Source organism: Plasmopara halstedii, assembly GCF_900000015.1.
Source record: "Plasmopara halstedii genome assembly, contig: Scaffold_2386, whole genome shotgun sequence".
NCBI lineage: Eukaryota > Oomycota > Peronosporomycetes > Peronosporales > Peronosporaceae > Plasmopara > Plasmopara halstedii.
In genome coordinates this window covers 2190274-2204966 of record NW_020189293.1, presented here as the reverse complement: position 1 = coordinate 2204966, position 14693 = coordinate 2190274, and the positions used below count along the sequence as shown (strand labels likewise).

The 14693-nt window shown below is 44.0% G+C and overlaps 7 protein-coding genes across 7 annotated transcripts; 3 read left to right on the top strand and 4 right to left on the bottom strand.

Moving 5' to 3' along the window:
• Positions 1-2185: 2185 nt before the first annotated feature.
• PHALS_03909 (uncharacterized protein) lies at positions 2186-2539 on the top strand (the record flags this gene model as incomplete). Its single annotated transcript, XM_024718209.1, has 2 exons — positions 2186-2377; positions 2438-2539. 2 exons carry the CDS (start codon positions 2186-2188, stop codon positions 2537-2539), a joined length of 294 nt encoding a protein of 97 aa, XP_024583631.1.
• Positions 2540-4362: 1823 nt separating this feature from the next.
• On the top strand, positions 4363-5949 carry PHALS_03908 (FOG: RCC1 domain; the record flags this gene model as incomplete). Its single annotated transcript, XM_024718208.1, has 1 exon — positions 4363-5949. One exon carries the CDS (start codon positions 4363-4365, stop codon positions 5947-5949), a length of 1587 nt encoding a protein of 528 aa, XP_024583630.1.
• A 261-nt stretch (positions 5950-6210) lies between these two features.
• On the bottom strand, positions 6211-6735 carry PHALS_03907 (RxLR-like protein; the record flags this gene model as incomplete). The annotated part of the gene is made up of 1 exon (XM_024718207.1): positions 6211-6735. The coding sequence occupies one exon, from the start codon at positions 6733-6735 to the stop codon at positions 6211-6213; it is 525 nt and encodes a 174-aa protein (XP_024583629.1).
• Positions 6736-6881: 146 nt separating this feature from the next.
• Positions 6882-7715, bottom strand: PHALS_03906 (uncharacterized protein; the record flags this gene model as incomplete). Its single annotated transcript, XM_024718206.1, has 1 exon — positions 6882-7715. One exon carries the CDS (start codon positions 7713-7715, stop codon positions 6882-6884), a length of 834 nt encoding a protein of 277 aa, XP_024583628.1.
• A 275-nt stretch (positions 7716-7990) lies between these two features.
• Positions 7991-9027, bottom strand: PHALS_03905 (mitochondrial carnitine acylcarnitine carrier; the record flags this gene model as incomplete). Its single annotated transcript, XM_024718205.1, has 3 exons — positions 7991-8463; positions 8538-8604; positions 8668-9027. The coding sequence occupies 3 exons, from the start codon at positions 9025-9027 to the stop codon at positions 7991-7993; spliced, it is 900 nt and encodes a 299-aa protein (XP_024583627.1).
• A 153-nt stretch (positions 9028-9180) lies between these two features.
• On the top strand, positions 9181-11092 carry PHALS_03904 (translation initiation factor if-2; the record flags this gene model as incomplete). The annotated part of the gene is made up of 3 exons (XM_024718204.1): positions 9181-10505; positions 10563-10830; positions 10898-11092. 3 exons carry the CDS (start codon positions 9181-9183, stop codon positions 11090-11092), a joined length of 1788 nt encoding a protein of 595 aa, XP_024583626.1.
• Positions 11093-11508: 416 nt separating this feature from the next.
• PHALS_03903 (sec1 family transporter sly1) lies at positions 11509-13815 on the bottom strand (the record flags this gene model as incomplete). The annotated part of the gene is made up of 7 exons (XM_024718203.1): positions 11509-11715; positions 11785-12741; positions 12812-12856; positions 12924-13187; positions 13249-13567; positions 13634-13706; positions 13773-13815. The coding sequence occupies 7 exons, from the start codon at positions 13813-13815 to the stop codon at positions 11509-11511; spliced, it is 1908 nt and encodes a 635-aa protein (XP_024583625.1).
• Positions 13816-14693: the final 878 nt, after the last annotated feature.

Below are 14693 nucleotides of genomic sequence, written 5' to 3'. Positions count from 1 at the left end.
GAAGGCTTTGATTATTCAATATAGCTACTGGAGGTCGACCCTCTCGCTGCTGACTGTCGTGAGCTCTCACGGTTGTCATGGCACGTCGACTCTCTCCGAGTGTCACGGTATCCGATTGGGGCTGAAATAAGCCAGATCTTAGATCTGCTCTTCGAGCATCGTCGTCTAATAGCCTACCCCCAGCGGTAAAGAACTAATTTGCATGTTTAAATCTGAAGGTAGCTCAGCTCCAGTAGGCGGTATAGACGGTGTTACGTTTGAATCAGAGCTCTTTATTATCAATTGGCATGTGTGAGCGTGATCATGGCTTGGATTCAGTGAGGCCGCGTTATAAAAGGATATCATCAAAACCATGCATTTTTCGCTTTGATCGTGAATCGTCAGATGTAGAGCAATCGTAATCTAGCGCTGTAGAACGCAAGCACTAATTATAAATTGGTTGCATTCAACAAAACAGTATGCCACACGATTTTTGTATCTGAATCGCTTGACGCTGGCGTCGGCGTGTTGATCTGATACATCATGGCTTGTAGCTATTGTTGTCATCCAATGTGCGCATGATGCGAAAGCTCATCGTGATGAAACATATAATTTTATACATAGTGTAGCGGGCTGATATCAGCAAGTCTAATTGTCTGATAGCTTCTCTCCCCTCAAAAGATAAAGCCACTATATGAAAGGGTCGAAGGCACTCGGGGGTGTTCCATGCCGTTTATGCAAAGCGCAGTAAAGAGTGAGCTCACATGTGTTGTGATATTCAACGCAAACTCACTGAGTATCAAGAGCTAAATTTGCCGCACTGCGGACTCACCGCGCATGTGCTTTAAGAAATGTCCTTCATAACGCAATTTAATGCGTTCCGTCTGACCATATGTTTGCTAATGCTCAGCAATTGACATGTTTGTCTGGTGCTGAGCACCTTATACAATGCTCTCCATAGCTTTGCTGAAAATTTAAGATCTCTAATCAGTACAATCGCTACGAGTAAGCCGTGTTGGCCAGCGGTATTGCTGGAAGCAGGAACGTGAGCTATCTCAGACGGTTCTCCTATACAAATTGTGTTGGCCAGCTGTATTGCTGATAGCAGCAACGTGAGTCATCTCAGGCGGTTCCCCTATACAGATTGTGTTGGCATTGTCGTACGCATATTCAATTGACCGATAATGAAGTTCTCCAGATTGCAAATACTGTGCCGAAATTAGCAGGCTGGCCAAAGGTGACGCGTGCGGCTGGATTTGATACATTGAATCCGCACAAGCGCGTATATGTGCTTGCCCACTCATACATATTTAGCCACAATCACATAACGCTCATCGAGCTATGTGTCGTTTCCCTTGTATGGATATCATCGAAAGATTTACCATGTTATACCATACAGTGTTTTGTACTGGATGTAGGTATTGAATGTCGTGCGGGTTAATCCTGTCATACAGCAATTTTTGAAATAAGGCATAGAAGTATAGGCGTAGCGCGACTCGATAAAGCGGTATCGGATTTCTCAAATTCTCTGCCTGTCAAAGTTGTCAGTCGTGCAATACATGTTACATCATATTTGTAGGCCTTACTCTTCGCGTTATCAATAGGCGACGTCAAAATTGTAACATTAAATACCTTGGATGGGTGACGCAAAAACGCATTCACCACCTTTGCAAGGCTAAACCCATATCTTACCTCAGAGGTAAACTCGGTCGAGGAGAATAAGAGTTTTGTGATTTCTTATGACAGATGTGGTAATGACGTTGTTGTGTGCGGTGATGCATGATCTGAAGATCGCAAACGACGAGAGAAAAGCAGATGCATCATAATCTTGGCGAGTGTATTTTTGTAGCAAGTAGCTCCTTAACATTAACAGGGTACTTCTTTTCGTCCGCATTAAATCCGGTGAGATTCATACGCTATCACACGTACATGTCCATCGGCATCTGTTTATAGCAAAATTTGCTAATTGCAAAGACTGAAGCGTCGCAAACAACGTGGACTGGCCTTGTAAACTTGGAAGAGTTAGAATCTGGACTCGCATGATAATTTATTTTATATACTAAAAGGCCGCATCTTTCGCCCTCACATCTTTCAGAAGTATTTCTTGAAAAGATTGATGAGGGGTCGAGCCACGTTGGCATGTTGTGCTCTGTTCTTGTGCAAGGCGCTAGTCAGATTGACTAGCAAACGCACTGAACAATCTACAATGGCCATTATCATATTTTTCTCCTCTGGCCCTGCTGAACAATTCAGAGAGGGTAGGTCGGTGAAAAAGATCCATTTGTCCATATCGAAAGCCTATTTAACGGCGTACAATCGAGCTAAGCGCGCGAGTGTTAAATGTCATCACCACCCTACCGTTTTCTGCAGAAATATGGATGAATACGCGTCCATACAGGTTTGAGCATAGTTACGATACGACCGGGATAGCTGCTTCATGAGCTTTACGGTGTAAGAGACATATAGCCCGCCATATCTAGAAGATCCGCTCGGAATTAATGGTCCAATAAATTGGAATATCGCTGTATCTCACCAAAAGGGGATCATAATCCTCAGCTAGATTTTGCTGTTCAGCAGCACGCCTATAACTTTGCGAAAACATGTTAGTGATAAAATCTTGACTGTATTCCGCTTTCTTAAAAATAATGCTTCATTACTTTCCGTAAACAATTCTGACACAGAAAGTCGGCCCTAAGCGGGGAAATTTACTTTCGATTACTAAACTCGCTCCAAGCTTTGTACGCAAAAAAGTATCAATGACGTCACGCTGTTCGATACCATTGCCATGTGACTCAAATTTGATCCAGGGGAAAAGAGGCAAGTTTTGATACCTTCCGTCTCGTTAAAACTTGCATGGATCTGAAACAAATCATTTTCTACATTTGAAAATCCTTTTTGTAGATGTCGTGAGGAGAGACTTAAAACTATCAGGACTACACTTCAAGAATGCTGTCGTGAGGAGAAACTTAAAACTATCAGGACTGCACTTCAAGAATGATTGATAACTTTTCTCGTCACTTGCCTGGGGAATTTAGTGTTCCTACGGTATGACCGTCAGATATACTTCCGACTCAGCAGTTCCGTCACATCCTTGGAGGGATTAGTCATCCTTTTTTGTCTTCATGGCTCATCCCTTCTGCTCGCAACGTCCAGTCGACCATCATCTCCACCGGCTCTGCGCAGGAGATTGTGACGCCCAATTCTTCCACTTTTTTTTGCGATTGCGGTTTAATGCCGCTTCTTTTCGAATTTTGCTCGGGGCACTTACCGATACCATACTAAAAATTTCGGACACTTCTAAAGTTTGAATGAACGCTATTCCAGCTTTGTGTCCGCGCCAAAAGTGCTTCTAATGATTAGAAGAGGTGGAATCATGACTTGTCAAAGCTCCATAAGGACAGAAGTTTGACTTCCTGTCGACATATGGATCGTGGCGTCCTCGCCACGCTTGACCTAAGATAAGATCGTATCTCAAATTGAGCTCCTAGACTAGACAACGTTCCATATTGTCAAAGCATACAAACTTTACTTGAACATTTGTTAATTTCCCGTCGTGGCACATTCGCTTTTTGTTTCCGTATTTCGCACCGTCAAAGCCTCCACATATTGTCTACTGTTATGACAGTCGCGCATCGCGTACTTCAAATGTTTATCTAGATTTATACCGTAGCACGCATTCTCTTACGTGACCGTCTAGCGTGTTGCAAGCGCGACGGACTGTCCTTTATTCCAGTACAGTAAGTCCAAAACCAAGGCCATCTCAGTTTTCTCGTCCAGTTAGGGGGGTTCTTCATCCTCTTCTTAAAAGTCTAAATGCTTAATATCAGCTGTCTTACGGTGTATATTTATCGGGTGCCATGTGCCTAAAAAGGCAGTAACAAAACTGGTGAGCGCCCCCAGGCGACGAAATGCCGCCTTTGGTCGCCAATTTTCCAATCATATCGGGACCAGCGACAGACATATACCTGTAAAGATAGTCTTGTCCTCCCGGAGACAGAATTCGAACTTTCATGTTCTATTCTCATATAATAGCCCCTCAAAACCCGGTCGTGCGATTGTCTTCAAGTGGTACTTAAAGAGAGAAGGGGAATGCTGGACGATTTGTGCAGATTCACATTTAACGCAGAATTTTGCATAGAAAACGTACGAAGGTCGGGTTTGTACCCTACGAAATCAGGTGTCTAGTTCGCTTGAGGACAAATATTGAGATTTATTCAATTTAGATTAAAACTAGTATGCTATCTTTCATTATAAGGGAGGGCTACACCCCTCTTCTTCATCTTCATAAATACCGATATTTTCGTTCTAGTTTAGTAGTACTATCGGTGCGCTCGTGTGATTGGCTACTATAAGCTACAATTACTCCAGCACAACCACAGAACCATGAAGCGAGGACGAGTTGACGTGGGTGTGTCGAAGGATCAGTACGAGGCGAGTCTGGTTGCCCCAGCGATCAAAGATAGCGTACCCGATGTATTTCCTCGTGCATCGACGCAGGTGCTGAAAGCACGCAGGATCGTAACGGTCAAACCGACCTCACGTGCGCAGGAAGCGGCCCGACAACTAGCAGCGCTTAATCGCGCGTTTGTTGCTAACCTGAAGGCACAATGGACGCACAACAAACGTGAAAGCTGGGAACAAAACATGAAAGAGTATTTGAATTATGCACGCGAGATTGATGCAAAGTTTGGTGCACGTTATGGCCAAATTCTGACTTTTGGCAGTGGTGATTGCGGTCAGCTTGGTCATGGCGTTGAAATGGATGATGATCTTATGGCCAAAGTTCCCCGTGTTGTTCATTCTTTAGCTAAGCTTAAAGTTGCTCGTGTAGCCTGCGGTGGCCTCCACTCGGCAGCTATTACAGCATCTGGAGAAGTCTATACGTGGGGCTGCGATGATGATGGAGCACTGGGCCGCGACGGTGATGAAAATGTCCCTACCAAGGTAGGAATGTTTGGACCGCAGGATGCCATAGCCATTCAGGTTGTGGGCGGAGACTGTCACACGGCTGTCGTGACTTTGGCTGGAGAAGTCTACACGTGGGGTTGCTACCGTGACAAGGAGGGCAAACAGTGGTGTGATGCTCGGTCGGCCAAAGACGCTTTTAAGCGTAAACAGACTAGGCCATTTTTGATTAAGGCACTTGATAACATTGCAGATGTTCGCTGTGGTAGCTCGTTTAATCTGGTGCGCACCAATGATGGCCGTGTGTATTCATGGGGCCTGGGCGAAATGGGTCAACTTGGCCGTGAAGTAGATGCTGAAATGAAGGATGCCAAGGGCGATTACAAGGTTGATATGGTTTATAGAGATCACTTGCAGCCAAAGCCTGTGATGCTTGGTAAAGACCCACTTCCGGTAGTTAAGGCCATTGGTTGTGGCTCTTACCATAGTTTATTCGCAGTGAGTGCAAACGGGTATCTGTACTCATGCGGCTTGAACAATTATGGCCAGCTGGGAATTGGTAACACTGATAATTCCTCTGAGCTGCAGCTTGTCGAAGACTTAAGCTCTAAAAACGTTGCATTTGTTGACGGAGGCACGCATCATTCGGTTGTACTTACCAATGACGGTGACGTCTACACGTTTGGTCGCGCAGACTCAGGTCAGCTTGGTGTGCTCGAGAGTTGCTGCACTGGTGAGTTTAAAGACCGCCCGCAAAAAGTGACGATATCATCGCACAATAAAAGTAGCTCAAGTGTTGTGCGCATGGTCACTTCAGGCTCTAACCATGTACTTGCTCTTACTGAAAGCAACGAGATTTTCTCGTGGGGATATGGCGACATGTTTGCACTTGGCAACGGAGTTGATCGTGACGAAAACAAACCACGTCAGTTAGACTGGTCCAAGGCTATATCAGGCAAAGACAAAGAAGGCAAGGACCAACAATTTGGTAAGGCAGAGATTTTGCTGGTTGAAGCTGGTGGACAGCACAGTGCCGTGCTGGCACGAGTTGTTAAAGACAAATGAAAGTAACTTTAAATCTTTAAAGCTTGTAATGCATTCTGAGAGCAATCGACTTGTTGTGCAAGGATTAACAATGAAATTAAAGCTGATACCTACAATCACACAGATCATATTTAGCGTTGAACTCCGATCAGATCCTCTTGTAAAAACATTGATGGAGAAAGCACACAAAAATGTAAGCTCTCAAGTATATTTCGCGCTTAACAAAAATTCAAGCTTTGCATCTCAATGCTTACGTCGAATACGCACTTCATTCATAGATGATCAAGGAAGCAAAAGCCCCAGCGATATCATGGCGATAGCAACAAGCACAGATAGTTGCGGCAGCAATTCAAATTGAGCTGCAGCTGCACCATTGCTGTAGCGGCGGTCTTTAGAAAACGAGCCTGAATCGCTAGACGACGACGATTCAAGCGATTTGCGGCGCTTGATCGGCATTGGAGTTGACGTCGTGGTATCACAAGCCGCCACAAACTTATCAAGACTCGATTGTAGCGTCATGTTTTTCAGATCGAAAGTCGCCTCGCAATTCGGAATATCCAAATCGTCCATGGATCCGATCATCTCTTGACATGCTTTAGACTTGCACAAAGCAGACTGCTGGCTTTTTGTTAAGCTCTTTCGAGGAGGAACAAGAAACGTCACCTTGCTGTCTTGAAAGCATTTGCTCACTTGGCTACTCACTTCATTAAAAACGCTCAGGTCCCTTGAAGTGCACACTTTAGCGTAGATGAGATTGATTTCGGCAATCGAGGCTAACAGCACCGAGAAGATAGTAAATAGATTCATGCTTTATACAGCCAGAGACTTTGCTGTTGCTTATTTCGTATCGTTTGTTGATAGCGTAGTCGATTGAAATGTGAGTGGATGCAGTATCACTTTAAATGAAACACGCGTCTGTCTCCATCCATCTTCAGCACCGACAGGTAAGCCAGTCAGCGTTCATGACAAAACAGGAAATTTCGGAGTCTTTCAAAGAAATTGGAGACGGAGCCTTTTTTGTCACTTCCTCCATTGTGAGCATGGGGTAAGTTTGCGCGGCACTTTCGACAAGTAAGGTGGAGACAAGTCTCAAGCACTTCCGGGCGACGACCTCTCCTTTGCTTCGTTTTCAACGAGATTTCTTCTTGAATCGAATCGGAATGATGCGACGAAGATTTACGAGAATTGCGAAGACTAGCAATTTCAAAGGCTTCTATTGATGCCGGATGTACCTCAGCAACCATTATAGACGAAAGCTGCTTAAGTAGCTCTTCATTCTCATGAGCCAAAAAGACAGTTTGCTCTTGTAACGTCTCAGTTTTGTGATGCAGGTCCTCAATCGTAGCTCGAGCCACCCGAGCCGAAGTCTCCAGCTCATCATTCGCTTGTTCCAATCTCTGAATCTTCCACTTCATGTCTTCCAATTGCATTTTAAGCAAAAGTTCCCGCCGGTGTGTCGATTGTAATTCGTCTTTGTATTCGTTCACATCAGTATTCAAAACACTTTTATCGCGCTCGTGTTGTAGTTTCATTAATTCAAGCTGTTGTGTCTTTTTTTCAAATTGCTCAAGCTCAGTCTCGAGTTCACGTTCATACTCGCAGCTTGATTTAACGTAGTCCTCATGAGTGCGTTGCAATTGCATCAACTCTGTGGATTTAAGTGCTAAGAGTTGCGCTAAGGTCTCAATATTCATGCATTCGGCATCAAACGTTTTCGTAGAATCATTGTCCAATTCTATACTACATTCTCGATTTGAAGTTGGTAGCACTGTCATTGTATACGCCATAGAGACCGGAAGAAGATAAAGCAGACAACAACAAAGCAAACTGAGCAGGATCTCGTATTGATGTCCTTGTGTTTTATATGGTTCAAAGTACTTGGAGCATATTTTTACTGTCGGTCGAAGATAAGAGCCATGGACGTTGGTGCTACGTCGCAGTTAGTATTGTTTCTTAACTTCTTGTCGTCACTGCTCTATTCTTATGCATATCTATTCATTACTCAAAAGGTTTGATTATGACTTCAGCCTTGCCGGGTGCTTTATATAGCATGACGACTTTATTAGATTGCATGCCGTGCGTCAAGCCAATGGAAAACGCGGTGTGTCATCTCCACGCCAAGAAAGAGCGAGCCGTTGGCTGGAAACGCACGCAATACTGCGGCTGACCAACCGCGGTAGAATCCGTAAATTCCGAACTCTGAGTTGACAGCATGAAATGCTCCTCGCAGTGAAAGTAAATTTGTCGAGCTGGCTGTCTGCATCCGTGACTTTAACACGTCGACTGGAAACATAATGCTCCAGCTTGTCGCACCAGCAAGACCACCGCTAGCAAGAATAGCGACAGGATTTAAATGATCCTTCGATTCCTTACCTAGCACCTTGACCATTTCTGATGTGTATGCTTGATATGATCCGAAAAAGAGAAAGCTGAACGGTACGTCGCGCAGAAGCAGCGCACTATATCCTCGGAATAAACCTTTGAGACCGTCTGCCTTGCCCACCTTAATAAAGCAGTCTAAAGGGCCGTGATAACCTTAACGTTACAATATTGACACCATGGAGTCATTCATGTTATTAATATACTTGCAGCATTAGATCACAACGTACGTCCTTCGCCTAAGTGGCCACGTTGAAATTGGAGCTTGCATTTGATATTTTCTGGCACTGTGATAGCCTGCACGATATCAAAGGAATATGTTTCACGTTCATCTTCAAAGAGTAGAATCTAAAAGCTTACCGTGGCGGAGAAGCAGCCAGCAAAGGCACCCATGCAAGCTTCGTCTAGTACCGTGAGCTTGTACGCATCTTCGCGCTGCTTTGCGTACATTGCGAGAATCGTACGCTTAGCAAACCCATTGGCACTAAAAAGCACTGAATTTTCAATTATCGAGCTTGACAGTGCCGGCACTGCACCCTTCCAAAGCGCCACCAATCCTTCTTCAGTAACAATGCGACGAAACGCATCAACTACACCAGTATATGCATTGGTAGTCCCCTGTGTTTGCAGTCGTACTTTTACTACCTCAAACGGAAGTCCTGCATACACGCAGCAAAAGGCACCCATGATCCCTGAAAACGTCTCGCGAGGGTCCAACATCGTCCAACGTGATTGCTAATTACATTTCTTGAAATTTGCAACGACATGGGACCCATCAATCTATCCATATCTCTGTTTAATATGCTCTCTTTTATGTGATCATTATTCACACCAGTGATGCTACGGCGAGTACAATCACGGCTGGCAGTCTCCATGCTGCAAGCCACCGCATCCTCACACCTTTTCTTCCTTCTTCCTACTAATGCGCGATCGTTACGCACAGCTCGTGGTGGTATGCGTCGCCATAAAGATCATATGGCACGTATTGCAAAGTTTAAAGCTATGGTGCAGGAACAAGAGTTTGCGCGACAGGAGCAGCGTCGGCGTGTGATGGAAGCGCGCAATCAACCACCAGCAATTCCTGCGTATATTCGCGTGCGTGACTTAGCAAAAGCGTTACGCCAGCCGTTGGACAAGGTGCTGAAGCGTACGGTGACAAAAACTAATCGTCGTTATCACTTTAAGACTACGACTCATATATCCGCCGAGTTTCGTAGCGTAAAAGACATTATCCTTCCCTATCGTGTCACACAAGAGGTAGCTGAAAGCTTTGGTATTCAAATCGCTTATGATGATGTCGAGCCTAGTTTCTCGGACGTCATGACAAGTTACACAAAGGAGTCATTAGGTCGACGTCAGCCTGTTCTTGCTGTTATGGGCCATGTGGACCATGGAAAGACGACGTTAATGGATACGTTGAGACGACAAACACAAGCAGAATCCAAACAAATTGCACCTTACGAGAAGCATGGAATTACGCAGAAAATCAATGTGTGCGAAGCAACGATCAAACATGATATGAAAGTTACATTCTTAGATACTCCTGGTCATTTTCATTTTTTTCGTATGAGATCGAATGCTGCACAGGTTGCAGACGCAGTTTTACTTATTGTTGCGGCTGATGAAGGAGTTTTAATGCAGACAGAAGAGTCGATCGGGGCCATTGAGGACGCTCAATTGCCAACAATTATTTGTATCAATAAGATCGACTTGCTTCATGATAGCGACAAACAGGTTGAGAAGATTGTAAAAGAATTGCGCTTGTTTGTCGCTTTGCAGAGAAGTCCCGTTTTATTGATTTCGGGGAAGACGGAAGTCGGTCTTGATGAATTAAAACATACGATTTGGGAGCTAGTGACGAAACTGGCTGACGATCACAAGTTGGATGCAGCTGTTGGAGCTGAGATGAATGCTGAAGGACTTGTGCTGGAAAGTGTGGCAATTAAAGGACGTGGAACGGTGTTACGTGTGTTAATAAAACATGGCGAGCTGGTTGCAAAGCAGCACTTTGTAGCTGGCATGATCCATGGTGTTGTGCGTACTATGCGTGACGCTGAAGGTCGTCATGTTGAGCGCGCAGTGCCGGGTACAGTTGTTGACATCACCTACTCCAACAAGTCGAAGAATGTGGATGCCCCAAACGAACATGGTTTTTTTGTATTGTCTGAAGCTAGAGCGAAGCAGGTAGTTGAGCAGAGGTACGTACATGATGAAAAGAGTAAGGCCATAAATGATTGATATCTGGCTTTTGATAGGGGACTTGCGTTAGAGTTTAATGACTCTCGCTTACCGGATGAAGATGATACGCAAACTACTGATGCTGAATACTCAACCGAACGTTCCGATGAAAATGAAGAAATTACTTCAAATGGTGATCTCATGACTGGCAAGGCTGAAGAATACTCAAGTGGTGTCATTAATGAAAACGAGTTGGTCGAAACACAGTCCATCATTGTGAAAGCGGATGGTGCAGGGTCACTCACTAGTATTCAGGACACTGTTGACGAGATTCCAGGCATTTCGGTAAGAGTTTTGCTTATAAGGGTTATCACTTGTTCTAATCGATTTTCATCTGTATGCGTGGACGCAGACTGTACGGCTTGGCATCGGAAACATTTCGACAAAAGACATAGACGTTGCTATCAATGGCAAGTGCCCAATTTTTGGCTTCAATGTGAAGCTGCACACTCGTGAGGCAAAGTTGGCTGCAGAAAAAGGTGTTCGGATTATTTTACGCTCTACTGTATATGAAGTGATTGAAGAGATCACAAATTTGACAAGATAGAAGCTAAAGATGTATGGTAGCCCAGTGTCTTTGATGCTATCGGAACCTACTGTTTGATAATTCTTTGCGTATCCAAATTTTATCGAGTTAGCAGATAGATCGACCGCAGTACAAGACTTCACGGCATCATTTTCAATTGACGACGTTCCAAAGCAAGTGTCGATGTAAGCCGAGCATACACGTCTCAAAAAGATGTAAAGAACGTTTATAGATACGCTTCAATTTAGTTTAAGTTTCCAGCACTGTAGATCATCAATGACTCTTCGATTGATGAAGGGCATAGAAAACTTTTGCAAAGCTTAGAGATAATCGATCTTCCACGAGAACTCTTTCGAAACAAAGGTTTCGCTACGCCGCAATTGTATAGCTCGAAAAGATTATTGAAGTTGTTTGTAAGCTGGATATCACAGACAAAACTAAATGCCGATCGAGCCGAGTTGGTGCAAAAACGCTTCAGGATTCAACACCTCCGTGCATCCATACCAAATCGATCGCGGTGGTTGCTGTCCCTTGGCGTAGGCCATTAAGTTATGATATTCATTGTAATTCCCGCCACCAATCATGAATACCATGACTTCACGAAAAGGAGTTCGCTGTCGTGGCACGTCACCGCTCGCTTTTATCTGCACGAGCACCCATCCAAACGCTTATTAAGCTACTTGCGGTCAGTTTAAGCACATCAAAAAGCTTACCTTTGGATCTAAATAGAGAAATCTGTCATCTTCACTGTTCGGCTTCATCTCACTTAAGGCATCCGTGACACGAGTGACGTGCAGCTTCTTGTTTTCGGGCATAAAATTCTTAAAGCTTGCAGTAGCTTGAGCGAGAAACCCTTGTGCAAGACCCTTAAACCTACTCATATTGACACCACCATCGGGTCCAGTACCGCTCTCAGACTGCAAACTTGCTCCGACACTCGCACGTCGCTGAAATGCTGAGTGCTTTCGAAGAAATTTCCATGCTTGCATATATGCCTCTGGTTGTTCCGACGCTGCAGCGCACTGCTTATAAGCGTTTTCGAACTCAGCAAGCTCCGTACCACTGACTCCACTTGATAGAAAGTAGATGATCAACAAGCGCATTTTATCAGCTAACGTACCCATTTGGGTACTCGACAACAGTTGTAACACTTCAGCCTTGTCAACGTGCAACCCATCAATTAATTTCTGCTCCAGCATTGAATATGATGGTATATGGCGCTTTGTCACCCCATCAAATGCTGCATGGAATATATTGGTATGCACTTCAAGCATTTTCTTCTTCTCCACTAGTGCTGGAAGTGTGTCCACTGCAGCAACCAGATCTTTTGTGCCATTTATAAATGCATCATTACCACCTGTCTGTGCTCGAATTTGTTCTTCTTTTCGCGTAACCTGTTTCATTTCTTCTTCATTGGCATCAATAGCATCGGGGAAAAGGCTGCCGGCATGCCTTTCAAAAAATTTGTCACCCGTCACATCCAAGTCGTAAGTGCGTTCTGTAGTTCGTCCAGCATTCCCACCGTCATCGCCACTAACAGACTTAACAGATACTTTGACGCGATTCATTTGGATGGATAGAATGTCATCAACTAGCGCCTGATATGTTGACGGATGATGTAAACCGGAAGCGATATCTTCATTTCGGTCCATAATAATAAGCAGTGGACGCTGTCAAATATCAGAATAAATGCATACATGAGTCAAGGACACTCAACGTTTCGCCAAAATACAGCAATACCTGGAAATTCGAGGTGCTCTCAGTAAATACACCATTCCGTAAATTCTGTACGGCCATCGTAGACGTCAATATGCTTTTTTTTCGTTACAAATCAAGATGTTAAATTTCGTACCAAGTGGTCGCGAATCATGGAGCTTAGCTGTTCTGCTACCATTCTCGAGGGTCCATCATTATTAGGAGAACGAATCACTGGTATGCTTCCCAACGTCACTAAGACGGAAAAAAGCCCTTTAACGATGACATTCATCGTCTCTTCAATCTGCACATCCGCCACATTCGGATCGTTATACGCTCGGTAGCTTTCCGACAAATTTAACGAAAACAAAGTTGGTTCCAGCGACACAAAGTTCGTGTACTGATCGTAAACCTTGGCAATCTACATATACAAACTCGTCGTCAAAATACTAATATCGACAAACTAAAGTCTTTCGACATACCATACTAGTACATTGAGCTTCTACCGAAGCACGAGCGAGAAATTCGAGTGATTCTCGACTCAATGGGTAGGCAAAATTAAGGTGCACCGAACTATAGAGCTCCTTTGTGCAATCTGAAACGATACGCTCTAAATTCGTACGCGTAGGTTCCACAAAATAGATGGCTGGAACGTCAGGTATTGAGTCTCGTTCTGTGTCGAGCAACATGTGCAATGTCACGCCTTTTTTACGAAGCTCGTGCAGTTTAAGGATCGGTGAAATGATGTCACGGCAAAATCGATCGTAGATGAGAACTTTCCATTGGTCACCCCAGCGCTCACTACATATGCATTAAAATTCCATGAGGTTGAGCTACAATGCATATTAGAGTCTTTGCAAGTCGTACATAGAGTCCTGAGCCGTATCTGCGAAGCTGTTGGTGCTTTCTGAATTAAAGTCGAGCATGCGCAGCAGATTTTCTATATAAAACGTAGAAAATTGTGATGATAAAGAGAAGTAGCAAAGAGATGGTGACGAAAATATACCACGCTGCTTCTCTTGAAGAGATAGCGATGCCGTCTGGATCATCATGACAGATTTTAGACGACACGTAAGTTTTGTCGATTTATTTCATGAAATGCGTAAATCAATCGTACTTATCACGACTTATTCATACTTTACATTTTATATTCATGAAGTTCCAAAAGCAAAATTGCACTTAAGGTGAACAGATTACATATATACCCAGTTAAATTTTAAGCAGTTGATGCGATGCGAGAGGCTTACTAGCGAGGAATGAGAGTACAAGTTAATCACCTTTTACGGATAATCGAACATATCTCATTTCCGACGACCAGCGTAGTCAAGACAATAAAAATCAAATGAAGTATCGACGTTTAGATCAGTGAAAGCCGAGATTTAAGGATGGACGAAATGCTGCGAGACACCCACCAAAATTTTTCCCATGGATCGACTCTTTGAAAAGCTTGTTTGTTGCGCATTGGGTCCACCCAATTTTTTGAAGATAGTGTTTCGCTAGCTTATTGGAGGGGCTGGTTGCATTTCTGTATTTTTGACTGTATGCTGGATGCAACGGGGATGCCGTAGCTCTTTCGCTTGTTACACGTTTGAAGGGGTGGATGGTGTGGCCGTACAAAGGTGTGGATTACACAAGTCGGTGTGATCATACAGTGGTTCGTGGGTACACCGTAACAAGAAGCCACGACGTGACGGAAATGTCAGTAGTTATGCATATTAACTACCGTACTTCACAAGAAAAACACCTGACCTACTTCTGAAAGGTGATTTTGTTAATATTAAAGGTGGTCAAAAATGAACCGAAAATTGTGATTATTTTGTTAAGTTTTTAGGGCACCTTTTCAAAATTGTTGACGGTCGAACAAGGGTTAAAAACGATGAAACTGTTCTTTAATTGGTCAACAGCAACCTTGTTATTCAAGGTCCAA